Here is a 17,326-nt window from a genome sequence, read left to right as displayed (position 1 = left end):
AATCTAGGGTAGGTAACATTGGACAAACTAGCAAGAGACAGCTTGATTTTGAAAGTATCTAACCGAACCCCCTCCCCCGATGACAGGTCCTTTCAAAGGGGATTTCCTGTCAAGATCAAGTACTTCATCTGGTATGTGAGTCACAGTTAAGTAATCCTTTAGCCTATTTTGAAATGGACCAAGCAAGATATGAGAAAACATCAAAATACTGAATGTCATAATCTAAACTGGATTCACAAATTAGACCTCAAAAAATGCAGAGAGAACAAAACTGTAAAAGTTTCCCTCCATCCCCCACTCCGACTGACCTGCCACTTTCTTGTTAAGGTGGCGTCTGCTACTGGCATTGCTGCTGCTGTCCTGCTTCTTGTCTGAGAGGACTGAGAGGTGGCCCTTGCCGTTGGGAATCTGACCCAATAATGAAGGCTTTGGTATGGAGGGACAGTTAAGGCCAGTTTTAAGGGCTGATGATGAGGAAGAGGTGGTGATGGTGGTAGTGTTGGCGCTCACAGTGGTGCTAGAGGACGATGTAGAGGAGGATGAGGTGGTGGCGGGGGTCGATGGCGCCTGCACCAGCTTAGCTGACGAGTCCACCCTCAGGTGCATCTTCTCCACCTTGACAGCCGGGGTGAGGCTGGAAGAGAAGGTTACAGAGATGAAGAGGGCAGCAAGGAGGAAGCTGAGAGTTAGAAACACAGAGCCAGTGATAACCGCATGGTAAGAGAGAGATGTGCACGTATGGATGGGGCTGGGGAGGACAAAACATGAATCTAATATTATTCATCATTTATCAAGACTCAAGTAAAAGATCCATGGCTGAAATAGAGATTAATAAATAAATGACACTATATTGCACTTACAACTCATTACAATTCTTCATGTAGATTGCAGCCTGTTAAATGGTAGGAACATTTCAAACACAAGGTGAGTTGTTAAAGACTAGCCAGAGTTGAGGTAATACGATTATTAAAAAGAGAATCTAAATCAAAATGAAACTGTATGAGGGGACGTGCATTTGCACAGATATGTTTGAACTGTATATCAGAATTATAACACTGTAGTGTTTATAGTATTCTGACTACTACACCATTAATTAATGATTACCCAATGCAATATAACATATCTGGGTATAGATCAAGGTGGCTCATCATAGTTTAGTATATACAGTACATAGAGTTGCGTAATATCGATCAAATCTTTTGTCACGGAAGATTCATCTAATATATATCATCATATATTGTGATGTTCTAGAAATACATTCCAATCTAAGCTATCTGAAGCCAATGAGGCTTCAGCCAACCAGGTTAAACCAATCAGGTGGATTTGTTTCCAAAGTTAGTTTTCAGTACAAAAATCCCTTGTTGTGTTTTTGCAAACCCTGTCGCAGATAGATACAAAACGGAAGACCCTCTTTAAGACATACTTGAAAAATTGTATCCTGTAACTTCACAGCTCTGAATCCTGGAACTTTTAAAGTGACAAGCATAAAACGGTAACAGGGAAAATCAGACCCCTCTCTGTACCAGAAGTCTGTCATTTAAAACACTGCTGAGCTACCTACTGAAATGGATTCAGTCACCTAGATCTAGAGACATCCTGAGTGGAGCACGTCCGATATTTGAGTCTTCCAAAATTATTGGATGATATTTGCAGTTACATCATTTTGGAGCAATTTTTTTTTTTTGTTATTTGTTTATAATAAATTTGTGTCATTTCAGCGTTTATCCTGCAGAGGGCGCTGCTTACAATACTGTGACAAGCAGTGCAGAACAAGAAAGAAGTTCTCATCAATGACTATCCTGAGTCATTTAACGTAAGGGACAAAAACATGAGCTACAGCAGTAAAATACAGCTAGTGTCAAGAAATACAACAGCCACTTGACAGATGGTTAAAACTATAACCCAACACAAAAATGACAATTATTAACATAAGCAACCATGACCTGGACAGACACATTACAAACAGCAAACCTCACAAACTACTCAGTTCAGCTCTACACAGGGCATGATGGAAATGTCTCGCTACACTACTGTAGCAGAGTACAACAAATTTAAGCAGACGGTGGTGCAGACCAAGTTGCTAACAAGTTTGTGAATACATTGCTGGATAATTAAACAATTAACCCATCATTTTCCCTTTTTAATATAACTAATGTAACCCTGTCCCTGACAACCGTCATGTCACTAATGCTTATCACATCTGTCTGCTGTGTTAGCGAGGCAGCTAACCAGTTTGTCAGTACAGTAAGGTACCATGTTGAAAGGTAAGCATCAGAGCATCATTCAGCAGCTCAGCAGAAGACAGTGTGGTGGTTTGAGTCTGTTGAATGTTGACTTCACGTTAAGTTGTTCCCTAGTTGGTGAAATGAGATCGGTTTAAAAAGGAGTCATGTCCTGTATCTGCGTCACATGGGTTTCGTCTCTGCCTCGCCCCTTTAGGAGACTGGTGGTGGGTCCTGAGTAGATTCGCTCCATTGGGAGATGTGAACACGAGCGCCAGATTACGACAGATTCTTTCACCCATAAGTCAAAGTAGTAAATATTAGGCCCGTTTTTCACAAGCCACATATCCTCCAAACATTCTGACACTAAATATAACCCCTTTAAAATGACAACCACTGCCAACGACCAAGCACATCTGCGGTCGCTAATTAATGTTAATTACATGAGTAACTTGATGACAACATTAAACCTGTCTGTTGTTGGGTTTGTTTGCCATCTGCACCGGTGTCGGTGCACTCAGCCAAAAATCTTTTGTGTGGGATGAAAGTCCACTCTGTAACCACACGGTATAAACTCAAGTAGTGCTGAAACGATTCATCGATTCATTTGATTACTAAAAAGCATTGACGCAAAATTCTTTGTATTCTTCGCCAAGCAAAAGTACTTCTTAAACAATGCATCGATGAAATAATCTGTAGAAGCTTTGAGTACTAAAATCATTGTTAGCTGCAGCCCTAAACTCAAGTGTACTGCAATTCTGGAAAGTGATACGTCTTCGCTGGTTTCATACACATGACACGTCTACCTCCAGTTAAACAGTCTGGTCATATAAATAATTTAAGCTTATAAATGCATCATTTTGATACCTAATATTAAGATGGGTGTATTTATGTACTGAAGACTTGCCTAGGTTTTATTACAAAGGACACAGCCGGCTCCTTTTTTTTTTCTTTTTTGTTAAATAAAAACTGGTGTTTCTTCTTCCACAAAATCATCTCTGGCCAAGTGTAAATGTACAGACAGGAGCGAGCATATTAACCAGGCAACAGCCGAGATTTCATTTTTGTTTCGTGGCCCACTCAACAAATTAATGTTAATTAACTAGCTCAGTAATTTTTCAGGTAGCAATTGTCAGACTTTCTCTTGTTACATTTCACTCTTAAATTGCAATTTTGATATGAAATGATAAATCCTTCAGCCGTAGTCTTGCCATATTGCACAAACCTACAAACACACAATGCTGCAAATGTCACACAGTGGAACTCACATCTTTTCCGGCTGGAGCATCCTGAAGGGTGCAAAGGGGGGTCTTCGCTGAATGCCTGGCAGCTTCTCTTTGGCTGGTTTGAGGAGTTTGGGATTGGAGGAGGACGTTGAGGAGGAGGATAAGCTGGCTCCAGCGGTGGAAGGTCGGCCAAGGATGCCTCCACTCGCCACTCCAGCTACAGACCCCGAGCCCAGGCCAGGCCCGCTGCCGCTGCTCCGGTTCCTGCCCGGCACGGGGAAGGGCGAGGTGGAGGCTGGCTTGATGGCCGAACTGTGTCTTCTCTCTGTGACAGAGAGTGACAGTATAAACCAGGCGGGCGTTAAAACATAACACTAAACTGATGATCAGAATTAAGCATCACAAAGCTTTGATCCTTATAACAGAGTAGTCTATACGTGTAAATGTGGCAATAACTGAAAAGAGACAAGACACATGGGAACATAGAAATCTTCCTCTGACAGAAGTGAGCAGGTTACCTCAACAACAAAAAAGCAGCATTTGTGATTCATGCCAACTCTGCCTGAAATAGAACCAGCCAACAGGTCAAGAGCTTCATTTCCTGCCTGTGCTAGTGTGCATACTGATAAAAGGCAGTACGACAGCAGAAAAGGTTAGGATGATACTCCGTTATGGATGGAAACACAAAAAATAGGAGAAAAAAAGAAAAATCACTAAGTGCTTGCATCCAAAACTAAATGTCTTTTCCTTTGACAAAAATTTCAAGCACACCACAGTTTCCAAACATCTTCGAACATTGGTCTCCTGCATGTGGACCCACAAGCACAGCACGGTTTGGGCTTTCAAACGAAGCTCTCATCACTTGCTATTTTTAGCAACAGCAGACAACAATAAAATGGCACACTCAAAATAATTCCATTGAAATTTCCACTACTGAAGAAGATTGTGGGTTCAAACCCTGGTTGCCCCGGCCTTGCAAAGACATGCAGGCTATATTAATAGGTGCCTCTAAAATTATCCTTTAGGTGTGAATGTGAGTGTAGTGGTTGTTTGTCTATGTGTGGCCCTGCGATGGAATGGCGACCTGTCTAGGGTGTACCCCGCCTTTCACCCAATGTCAGCTGGGAGTCCCCCGTGACCCTGTACGTAGGATAAAAGATTGACAGATTTCCACTACTGTTCCTTAACATAGACTCAATTCATAGAGTCCTGAATTACCAAAGAACAACACAAGGCCGAAACACAGTATCTAGCTTGAGTATGTCACTGTGCTCCTGAGGGCACTTCGAGGACTGTCTGCACTTCGGTGTAAAGCTTTGTTTATGCTCAACAGTGTTCCCGGCGCCAGGGTGCGCGCCTCTTGCGTCAAGCACGTAGGCTCCACAAAGTTGTTGCGGCGCGTGCACCTCCCAGATCCTGGAGTTTCGGAGAATATTGCATATCACCCATTTATTTTGAAAGAGCTCTCCGACTCGCACAGACTCTAAGAGCGAAAGAGAGACAAATACAGAGGTGTCTGCTGATGAGCAAAAGGCGACTGAAGGTTAACGTGACCCTCTTGTTGTCAACACTTTGGCACATGGGCAAAACAGCAAATAATGAGGAGGAAAAACCTACTAACAAACATGAAGTGAATGTAAGAGGATACAGCTTTAGGAGGATGAACAGGTTTTGATTAAAAAACGAAAACCTGTTTGTGCTCTTTGTCGGCATCCATGGTGAGGTGTGGGCCTGGTTAGCTAACCTTTTACTGGGATAACCCTATGGTGTAGCTGGGAACTGGGCCGTGGGCCAAAGCTCAGTCTCAGCAGGTGATCTGCAAATACAATTGTTGCTGCAGAAACAGTCGAGGGGTTACTAACACACATGCACGCCCAGAGGTGCCACTCCCGATCTCCATCAGCCCCTGACACACACACACCCACCCACCAATTAAACTGTATGGGCTTAGTCCAACTTTTTCGGGGAGGAAAAAAAAGAAGCTTTTAAGAGTGCCTCTCTCTACACGCCCATTCAAAACAAACTCCAGGTGTCTTCCCTCCCTCCACTTAGCAGCCTTTCTTTCACTCCCTCCCCTCCTACCCCAGCTGTCTTGTCCCAGTCAACAGCACACCCTGCACACAAACTCACACCAGGAAACCCCAGCTAACATTACTAACACTGAGAAAAGAGCCAACACCAGCGGCAAAGGAAGAGGAATAAAAAAAAGACACAAGGAATAGGAGGAGCCTTAATATCCTATTTCACACTATCAAACTGTTGGCACAGTCCTAAGGGAAATCCTTGGCTGTAGGGGTGGGAGAAATACACCAAGTGTGACGGCCTCACGACCATTTCCACAAGCACCATGTTCAAGCCCTAAGCATGGCCTGGCCTCGGTACACTATTTGTATAACAATAATCACCCTTCTGTTTTAGTAAAAATAATAAATACACTGCTATCTAAGCTCAAGGTGCATTCTCCACTTGTGCGCTTACTCAGCCAAGGCATTGCGTTAAAGGCTTTGTTGGACAAGTTCACAAATGAATGCATAAAACGGCAGCCTCCAGTTCTGCGGTGAGCGTCGCCTCCTGCTGGGATCAGCCTCAGCCGAGAAGCACAGACACCTAACGGGAGACAGATGGGCTCAAAGAAGCATGCAGAAATCATATTGAGACCATCTCGTCGGTGCCGAGATCAGTGCCTTTGCCCAGTGTTAATGCCACATGGGGTCTTCCTATAAGGACATCAGAAGGAGGAAGACGGGAAGGAAAATCACAGCAAGAGCACTCCCACCCTCTCACGTATAGTAGCACCGCCACAGAATTTCACTTAGATTTAGATTGTTCCGGTGTGGAGCTAAAACAATTAGTCAAGCAACAGAAAATTAATCTGCAAGAATTTTAATAATATATTAATCATCTGAGTTCAGCTTCTCAAATGTCTTTTGTCTATTATATACCATTGTAAATGGGAAATCTTTGGGTTTTGGACTTTTAGTCAGACAAAGCAAGACTAAAGGGTTAATCAATTAATTAAAGAAAAATGATTATCTTATTAAATCAATAATGAAAATAACCATTAGTTGCCGTCATCTTCCGGTGCTAAAAACTCCTACTTGAATGGGGGTCAAGGGAGGCACCATTAGCTGCTTTGTTTTTGTTTTTTTTCTTTGTTAATTTGTTTAATTTAATCTATACAATAAGTCAGAAGCATACAGGAGATGGTGGAAAAGCTTGACAAAAGAAATCGCTACACACAGCTTGAAACTAGTCAAACAACTGTTCATTTTGAGTGCTTCCTGCGTTCACAACACTACCCTGTTAAAGATATACCTCCTGCTGGGATGCTGTCAGTGAGATTTTACTCCAAATGCCCTCCCGTGTTTGTTTACTCCTCATTCAAAATTCCCAGGCAGGTATGACAACTCAAACCGATTATGCCGTTGATGAGCAACAGTCGGGTCTAGACAGTCTATTGTTTAGCAGGGCGGGAGGAGTCCTCTCTTTGAGTGTTGTTGACACAGTTGCAAGGACAGTTACTCCAAGAGCCATGTGCTGTTATACCTCCCTCTTGTGGATGAACGTGACCACTGTAATTGATGTCACACTTCATGGAGAAAATAAGTCAGCGACTGAAACTCAATACACATAGACAACAACTGATGCGAACAAGGGCTGAACCCATGAAATTCATGTCATAACAAGGCCACATGAACCGACCTTAACTATTCATGTCCTCCATTAAAACTTTACAAATATACATTCTTACTGCAAACAAACAGCCCCACATGACAGGACACGATAGGCGTCGCTCTAACATGCCGCCTTCCTTACCATTTCAAGGAAATGAGTTTGGGAGTGAACAGACGGCTTATTTCTTTCAGCGACTGTGGGCGTTTGTCAACTTGCCGTGAACACTGTCAAGATCCACAGTGATGCAATCGCTATATTTACAGATCTAAAATTGATCCATTTCAGCACTCTAGTCAAGGATCCAGCTTAATTACCAAGTAGCAGGAATCCGTGCACTGAAAAGCACATACACACATCCCTGAAGTATGAACAGAAGCAGAAATCTGATCGGAGCTGTATGTAAAAGAAAAAAAAAAAAATTTATATATATATATATATATATATATATATATATATATACACATATACACACACACACACACACACACACACATGTGACACAGTGAGTTAAATAAATCAATCTAAGTCGTGGTGTCCCTTCTCAGGTTACAGCATGGAGAAGGCAAAGTGTTACAAAGGGGAGTGAGAGATAATACTAGTGTGCGTTAGTGTGTGAAATATCACCACCAGCCTGGAAGTGGCATATGGTTCCAAGAGATGAAAACTAATTTGCTAGTTCCTTCTTCATTGATCTACTGTCCACATTCACTCCCATCTTTCGTGTATGGAGTTATCTAGAATATTCAGAAACTCTTAAGCTAGCTCTGCACGGTGTTCACATGAAAGACGACTCAATGTGCATGCGCACGTGGTGCTTGACACTTACCATAGTGTGCTTGGAAGGCTTGAGGCTTGACTACCTGTCCGCAGTGGCTGCACATCACTAGGTAGAAGTCGTCCTGTGCGGGACACTGGCCAAATATGGGCATGTCTGTACACAGGGGAAGAACCACATGGGGCCACAGGTCAAGGAGAGGCAAATAAAATAGACCTGCGTTGTCCTGGAGTGTTGAACACCCTGAATCCACATCGAAACAGCCATTATTTGTTGTCATAACACTGTAATAGCTCAAGATTGGGTAATTTTCAATTTGATAATCTATTTAGCATAAAACCAAGATGAAAAACTGGTCATGTCAGACATCACTTGGCGCACTTCACACGTAACCATATTAATTAAAATACAAAACAAAAAACAACTAGAGGCAACCTGACGCACAAAGTCTACACATGTAAATCCAGATCATTCCCACGTACAAGTCTCTATTCATTATAGTGAACATGTTCTAGTGATAAGAACCAGGAAAAGGGCTGAGCCAGCAATCCAAAGGTTTCCTGCTGTCAAAGATGTATATACTATAGAGTGCAGATGATTTGTGTTAAATCAATTAAGATCATTATGGTTTCCACCCCACACTCTGACGCTTCCTGTGTTGCTGCACTTCTCCCTTCTCTTTCATGCTCCCAATGCTGAAAGTCTTAATTCACAACATTCTGCACCTCCAAGGTTTCTCCTGTCAAACGTTCTCTCCATCACAACTCTATGAAGAGTCACCAAAAGTCCTTGTATTTTAATAATAATTTTCATAATTAATATCTTTTCTTATTTAAAATTTACATCTAACAATTTGGTAGTCTAAACAATATTTCAGTTTATATGTGAACACCACAATTAAATTATAAAAATAGATTAAAAACAATTTTTAAAAATCAAAGCAAATAAAACTGCAATGTAATCCTTCTGGGCAATTGCACCACGTCAAAGTAGGTCCACTTAAGTGCTTGTTTTTGCCACCGACAGGCTGAGATAGTTATAAGTGTCCAATAACATTGTGGAAAGGATCCCTACAGAGAGAGACCATGTTGTCAGGCCCAGGGTTAACAATTCAGAAGTTACCATTTAAAATGGATTAATTGATTAGTGAATTGACAGAAAAATTATCTGAGACTTTTGATAATCGATTAATTGCTGGAGCAAAAATGTCATACATTCACTAATTAAAGCTTCTAAGTTGGGAACTGCTTTCTCAGTTTCATTTGATAGGAACCCGAATATCTGGGCTTTCGAGGGATATTAAGTCATCACCTTGGATGTGATTATTCAGAGGAATAATCAGTTTCACGATTATTATGCATTAATTTAACAACACTAGTAATTAATTAAGTTGATTTTTAATATTTAAATACATTAACAATTATATGTCTATAATATTTAAGTACTATTAATATAATAAAATTAACTTAATTTTTCCCCCAGGGAAAGTGTTATTAAGGAGGGGAATAAACTGAACTATTAGTCATCAACTCTCATCCATACATACAAATTTTTGTGAAAATGATGTTATTAATAACTGAAATGCAAGTAATTGGTAGTCCTGGAAGTTTATAAGCTCCTGATGTTATTTTAATGTTTTACACCTGGCAACAATTTCTCATCAGACGGGAGGAGGCAACAGGATGTAACGTTAAATGTTCAGTGACTGAAGGTCTTGAGAGGACTACATTCTGTCTTCTATAAGGTCCTTTCAGAAAAGCAGCGATTTGCACTGTGCTGGAAGCTGGGTTCAGCGCAAAAGTTCAACTACTTTGACAGCGGCGGCGTTCACGCGAGCTCGCCAAGCGATGCGGTGCATGTTGCTCGACGCAGAAACAAACCCTGTGGAGCGGCACAAGCCATTGAAAATACTGGGTGGAAAAAGTGGTTTTGGAAAAGAAAGGACGGAGGTGACTGGAGGAACTGAGGTTAGTAAAGCTAATTAGTGATGCAAACTAGTCCTTTTAAGCTAATGAGGAGACGTTTCTTTTTAGATTTTACTGTGCAAATAAAATGCACCTCAGAAGGTCCTTTTTATATTAAAGGTCTACAGATGAATGTCAGAAGCTGTAAAATGAAGACACAAAAGGCAAACATGAACAGTCGTACCTATAATGATTCTGAGGTCATATTAACAGGATTTTCCTGCCGTTAAGGCTTAGAGGTTCTTTTTGTCCTCCACTTGCTGCTGAAAAAAATCCTAGAGGAAACACTGAGCACGGCACTTTAAGCTGGTGCACCGCTCGTGTAACTTTGTTTTTGTTGTTTCGTGCAAGTTGCAACAGTTCCGTTCCCTGCCTTTACGATTAATTAACTGTGACGTTTTAAACCGCGGTTAACAGCGGAATCCAGTAATTGCTGCATCCCTTCCCTTGGACTTAAGGAAATTGTGCTGGATATTTTTTCTTCAAAAGAAATTCTGACATTTTATAGTTCAGATAGGTGAAATGAAAACCACCAATTCATTAACAATCTAAATAATCAAAACAGAGAGATGTGGGTTTTCTGTCACGTTCTAAAAGTTTATGTTGAAAATCACAAAACATTAAAATACTTCTGAAACCTCCACCCCGTAAAGCCAGCTCCTGCTTAAGGCTGGATTCATACGTTGCTGTGATTAGCTGCAGGGTTGTGAGGCAGTGTGTTTATTTGTGCTTTAGAAGTTAGCCGCTCTTAAACAATTAGAAAATAATTTTTTTTCCCCCTCTGATTCACCAGCTTTCTCTACCGGCGCTCCCTCTCCTCATTAACTCTCTAGGTCACTCTGCCACCACACACACACTCTCTTCTCTCTCTAAAACAAATGAACACATACCAAAGGAAGATCTTGGTATCACTATTTTTCCATCCAGACCCAGTCATCAAAGATGGGTACACCTAATAAATCAAGGACTCAACTGGGAGAGAATCAAGAGTTTGGTCCATGAGCTTCGTCTGGATAGCTCCCTGTTTCAGTGATATTTCAGGCCACCTGATTTGGTCTGAATCGGCGCTGACACAAGTCGACTTTATGGAGTAACAATTACACACAGGATCATGGACCCCTAAAAACATTTCATAGCTCATAGCAGTGCAGTGCCTATGTTCAGGATTACCATGCAACAAAGAGAAACTTGAAGAAATGGCCGATTTCAGTGGTTCTTTCTTCATTCTGGGAAATGTAATGATGGGAATTTTCCTCTAATGCCACTAAAGCAGTGCACCTTTCAGATGCACAATCATTAAAAAAAAAAGCAAAGAGGAGCATGAATGCCAAGGCACACGAGTGGCATGTCTGCAGCTCCAGCATCTTGAGCCACCCATAGTATGAACCAAGCCTCATGCTGCACGAGCCACTCTTAGGCAAATCTCCTCACCACAATGTGATCAAAATTTACACTGGCGCAGAGAACCAGAAACCACCTAATTAAGGAGGCTAATTAAAAGAGTGCCTGGGGCGTTGTGACGTGATGAGCAGAAAACAGGAAACAAGAGGAGAGAATTGGAGCCCCTCTCCAATATGTACTCCGCCAGGGACGTCAAGGGTTCTCCAAACATCACTGGCCAAGTCTGGAAGGGATGAGGGCCATTAAGCAAAGACTATGTAAAAAGGGCCTACCTGGCTGCTTTCCTCTCAGGGAGGTCAGTGGCAGTCTTGTGTGGATGAATTGACAAGCCTGATACTACTTAATGTGTCAATTGTCTGAAGCCACTCTGCTTAAGTGTCTCCTTCAACGGCAGTGGAGCGAAAAGACTTATTTTCACAGCGGCTGGGGTCTGCCACAGAGAAAAGGCAAATGTCTTCACTTAATGGACAAAGCATGTAAATTATATAGAACTTGAGAAGGGAAACACACAGCTGATGGGCACACACACGGGTCTGCCTACTCCGCAAAGACGACAAGTGCAGAAATGTGATGTGAAGGATGGTCCTCCCGGGTTGCCAATTGCGGAAGCGTAATCCATTTAAGCAGCAATCGAAAGCCAGCCTGAAAGTTCTGAGTAACTTTTCGGTTCTACATGTCTGCTTTAATCCCATTCCCTCTATGAGCCAGTCTCCTGTAGCACTAGCAAACTGAAGTTATAATGAGAGAGCACACAGATATTTGCGAAATCAATAACTTCCCATGTATTCTCCATTAAAACTCCACCTTCTCTCACATCCTGTATTGAAACAGGCCAAGAACTGCGGAGTCCAACAGGCGAACCACATTTCCTTGCTGGATCAATAGCAAGGTCAAACCAGACTCATTCCCAAACCGCTGCTGTTGTTCTCTTGGAGCGTTCTCCAAACGGCTTGCTCAACTATAAAAGCAGACCGGCTAGATCGCCTTGCCACTCTGCATTCACCGCGCTGGCACCCACTGAACTGTACCGCCTGACTTGAAAAGTGGTCTATCGCCACTGTGTCTGCCCCATTCTCAATCTCCCATTTCCTTCTTGGGCAAGTAGTAGATGAAAAGGAGAGAGAGAGAGAGAAAGGAAGTCGCCACCATGGACAAAGAAGAGACAGAACAACCGAGCAAAACCAAGAAAGGAGCACGGCAACGAAAAAACACGAGAGAGAAAGAGCAGGGAAGCAGGCCGAGGCCTCGGCGAGACAAAGAGAGTGAGCAGAGGACCTGCGCTCGAGGATGAGAAACAGAGCCTGTGAGCACGAGACAGGGGAAGAGAAGGAGAGTCCAGTTAATTTCAGCATCCTCATCCATGGCAGTGATGAATGATCTGGGTGGAATAGGAGCAGCTCTGGCTGCCTGTGAGCAGCACACATGCTGGCTGAATATGACCTGTGGCTGACACTACATTTCCCAGCTTCCCTGACAGTGACTGTAAAAATGTATAAAAAGCGAGACAGCTGAGGAGTGAATTCACCAGTCATTAATTGCCATACATTCTTTTTTTTTTTTTTTTACAATCTGTGTGTGTCAGAACGGCGGTTACACCACAGGAGGAATCTGGTGGTGAGTCACGGCGGAGAGGTGTAGTCATCCACTTGTAATACCCCTACTCGACACACAAACACAGACACAGTATAATGTTCTATGAACACACACTTCTGCCACGAGCAGCATGCGCTGATCAGCTCCATGACACAAACAACAGTCACTGACAGACGCTGCTACATGACTGAGACGTGTTTTAAGCCAGTTGCACGTCAAGTGACCTCGCAACATTGAATTTTAAATCACCAGTCTGGCTCTCCGGCTTCCTTAGAAAATAACAGCCACCAGTATTTCTTCAGCACAAAGTGGACAACTCTTTAGGTCAGCCACCAGCTCAGTGTATGCAGGGTCATCTATATCACAGCATTTTAAATATTTTGTATGTAACGTGAAAGCGGTCTTTTTCTTGTCATTGGGAGCCTCTAGGACATTTGCTGTTGACACTGTGCAGCGGTTTTAGGGTCTGCAAACAGGCCACAGTGTTGTCCAATGCAAATGCAACATTAGATACGTGCCCCGCGAAGTAGCCTGCAATTAACCCTTTCCTTTACAGTGGCATGTGGAGAGGGGAAAAAAAGTCAGACACTAAAGCTGGACCCACGCTGATGACATCATAAGTGTGGGCCAAAATCATGTGTTCAAAGTCAAAAGTCATCTTTACTCTTTTCTGCAAATATATTATTAGACAGCATGATTGAAAAGATGTGCATCCACAAAGTTGGGACAAATCAGTGTGGAAAGGTTTTCTAAAGCAGGTCTCACCTGAATCAGTAAACTGTCAAATTCGATGCCTCGTGTCCTTGAGTAAGAGATAACATTTTTGCAAAGTCATTAAAATTAGCTATGTTTGTTTTGCTAAAATGCATAAAAGGCAAACAAAGTATACCATGTTTGTGAGTGTACGCTTTTACAGTCATTCGATGTGGTGAGCAGTCCGAGTAAAAATGAACAGGTTAGTCTTCTACTCATCATGTCAAATTGCTAGTTCTGATGTCAGTCTTAGATCTTGGTGAGCCTGGTGCACGACTGTTGATTTGTAATTAAACAACGTTTTATCGTTATAACAATTTAGCTTTGTGGAGAGGCTCATTCTAAATCCAGGCCTGCCAGCAGGACAAAACAGCTAACGCTAATCGAGGTGTTTCCAAAAATAAAACTGCAGCACAAACTGCTCTGAAACATCACTCTGTGGCTCAGAAGCCATGATGCATGATTCTGATATAGTTGATTTTCTCCTATGTCAGATAGTGTCCTTTTTCTTTATTCTGTCATGACTGAACAGTTCCGTGCTACTGCCTATTATAGAATGAATAACTGTCAGCCTTAAAAACAAAAAAACAACTATTAGCAAAACCTATGGTATTTTCAGCTTTTGAGAGGAACCTACATCATAGTTAGTAGCAGGAAAATAATCGCACATCACTTTGTTATCAAAAAAGAAAATCCATGTTGATGGCTTTAAGAGTTTAAACAAAAAACAAAAACAGAATTTGTATGACATGCTGGTTGGTACTTCAAGTCTTAAATTAAGCATTTTGTTCAAATTCCTTACAATATCTAAATATGTGGTAAAAAAACATTACTGCCCGTTATACTTTGTGTTGAAGCAGCATGTGGCAATATCGTCAACTATATTTTAATAAAACTCAGACTAAAAAGGGGCTTTTACAAAAAGCCCCAGCCACTGTTCAACAGTAACATTTCCATTTCACGTTTTGAGAAATCACACTACTTTCTACTAATTAACTTTCAAAATGTGTACCATCTTAACACTGTTGAGTCAACAAAACCTTACTGTTGTCTTTAAGATAAGAGGAGCCATGAAATATGGTGGATGGTTTCATATGTAAAATGGCAGCAATGTGGATGCAGAACAATAAAGTCCCATTAATTCTCCAAACAGAATAGTATTGCCATTACAACGTGTGGGCCTATGTCCAACTGCAGCGAGTCTAAGTTGTTCACCGTTAAGTTATTTTAGGGACAGATGTAAATGTCAACTACCACACGAATAAGAGACACATGTTTCACTTATCATATCCGGTTGTCCAGTCAAGTCATGACGCGCAGGATTTACAGTAGATTTACATTTTGCTGAACGACGCGCGTAAAGTGTTGTATGTATGTGTGTAAACCCCAGAATCAAAATACACCTTTGGCCCTAGATTTCAAAAAACACACTCACCTTCTCTGCACAAACGCATGGCATCTCGATTTTTCCCGAAGTCTTTGAAACTTTCCTCCGATTCAGCACCTGAAAATGAGGCGATCCGACACAGACAAATAAATAGTTGCACTTGCTTGCCTGCCCGTGCTGTTGCTACAGTAGCGTTTCTTCATATTCCAACCAAAAACTGCATGCAATCGGCCAAAAAAAAAGGACAGGACTGGCAACTGTCGCGCTCTACCTCGCTTCCTCGCGCACATTCGGGACGCTGGGGAACTCACCGTCGTTGCCGTGGAGTTTGGCGGCGTCGACCCAGTTGCTCCAAGGCTGTCCCAGCATTATTTCTGGACTAGGCAAGGATCTCCGCTCCGCAACAGTCGCCATTGCTGTGGAGCCTTCTCCCCGCTGGATCTGCTGCTGCTGCTTCGCTGCTGCCTGGCCGCTCGGCGCTGCTCCCCCCTGACGTCATCCTCGGCCCTTTCCGACATTCTTTCCGCTACAATGTAACAACACAAAGTCAGCGTTGGTAGCGCTCGGGATAGGAGGACTCTCTCACTGATTGACACGGCCAAGCGCGTGTTGTTTCACCGCACCCGCCCCTCAAAAAATAAAATAACTCGTCTGTCTGTGTGGCCACTTGACAAGCAACAAGTACAAAGCTTATACAATATTGCATACATGCAGTTTATATGCAGGTTTATGGACCCCGGTATTACGTGCAGTGCTTACCTGTTTGGCGGTTAACGTTAAACAGTATGGCATATATACACATGTATAAACTCAGGTCACTCTATATAAAGCAATTTATTGTAGTATATAATTTTTTAAAGAAATATACATAAAACATAAATATATTCATATATCAGTGGTCCTTCAAAGTACACTATAGCTGCTTGTATTTTCGAATACTGTAAACAGTAATGAATTAATGACTGACTTTACTGCAGGTCTTGGTCAATGAAACAGGACTGAATAATGACTTGCAGTGTAAGCTTACTAAACACTGTGTTGGTCTACACTAGTGGGATGCCTGGTTACACACCGATACAGTGATATATTATTAAGATATTTTCATGTGGCAAAACATTCAACTTTTACTTGCTTTCTGTACTAAGAAAAAGCAACATTTTAAATCTTTATCTACAGTATATATATATATATCTTTTTCAATCTATCTGCGCACACACACCGGGGCACAACCCTAGGCCACACCAGAACTCAACTTCACATTTTTGCATAATTATGAAATTACAATACCAAAAAAAGAAAAATCCCTGTTATCCCTGATCCTAGGAGCTTTGCCTGTAGATATTAACTCTCATGTGAGCCTTCACACACAAGAATATAGGAGAATGATATTAACAGATAAGTGATCTCCATTATAATAAAGACAAACTCAAATTATTAACTCAGGTTTACTGTTAATTCACAAAATGTCTACAACAGAATAATGTAACACTTAATGAGATTTATGACTGACTTGAAACAGTTCACTTGTGGTTCCCTAAACTTTTCAGATGTGTAAAGCAGTTTGTCCTACTTTCACTTTCAAAATGAAATGGTTGTGGTCTAACCAGTGATGCAAATATTCACTGACGAAAGCTGAGAAAACAAATGGAACTCTTGCTGTTTTCTAGCCCACAACAATTCATAACTTGTATTCTTGTAAAGAGGAAGTAATACACTCACTGACCTGCCTTCCAAATGGCATAATCGCTATAAGCCTCATCCTGTGCTGTTCTTCCTATTTTTATTAATGATTTAGTGGTTGAATGTAACTGTTCTTTTTCTATCTCAAATCATCAAAAAAATTCTTAAACCATAACCATCTGTCCAGTATGACAGAAAAATAGGACAGTTTAAGCAACCTTCTGTGCTGTTTTCCTGAGATCGAATGAAGGATATCTGAAGAAAATCCTCCTAATAAATGGCAGCGAAGTTGAATGTATTCCCGTTTGGCATGTATCCCAAAGAGCCTTGAGCATGGCCCTTTGTTGCTAGTTTCAAGTGTACAATTCGGAAAGTTGGCTTTGTCTTTAGAACATCACTTAATTTAGAAAACAAATTAAGAAATTGTCCTTAGATGTTGCCATGTCTCTCAGTTCTTTGGTCTTTATTACATTTGTATCTCAGTCACAACCGTGATCCATTTTATCAAAGTGTTTCAAAATATGACACTCGAGAACTGGCTACTGTAGGAACTGTTAAATGGTCAAATCACTGTGGATGGCAACCAGAGTTGAACCTCAGTAGAATATAGTATATTACGTTCAGGATACCTACAATAGTTGGGTGAGCAG

General features: G+C 41.6%; 1 protein-coding gene across 1 annotated transcript in view; it reads right to left on the bottom strand.

The window, feature by feature from the left end:
- The window catches only part of LOC119885736 (ataxin-7), a 35,398-nt gene that overhangs the window by 7,709 nt on the left and 10,363 nt on the right, over positions 1 to 17,326 (bottom strand). The window contains 6 exon segments of the mRNA XM_038695949.1: positions 309 to 634; positions 3,491 to 3,773; positions 7,950 to 8,054; positions 15,045 to 15,113; positions 15,308 to 15,452; positions 15,455 to 15,522. Of these exon segments, the coding sequence (XP_038551877.1) occupies positions 309 to 634; positions 3,491 to 3,773; positions 7,950 to 8,054; positions 15,045 to 15,113; positions 15,308 to 15,452; positions 15,455 to 15,514 (988 nt within the window). The 5' untranslated portion in view covers positions 15,515 to 15,522.

Source organism: Micropterus salmoides, unplaced genomic scaffold, assembly GCF_014851395.1.
Source record: "Micropterus salmoides isolate LMB-PRFRI ecotype aquatic unplaced genomic scaffold, ASM1485139v1 Ms_hic_scaffold_4, whole genome shotgun sequence".
Classification (NCBI taxonomy): domain Eukaryota; kingdom Metazoa; phylum Chordata; class Actinopteri; order Centrarchiformes; family Centrarchidae; genus Micropterus; species Micropterus salmoides.
This window is presented reverse-complemented; position numbering and strand designations above follow the sequence as displayed.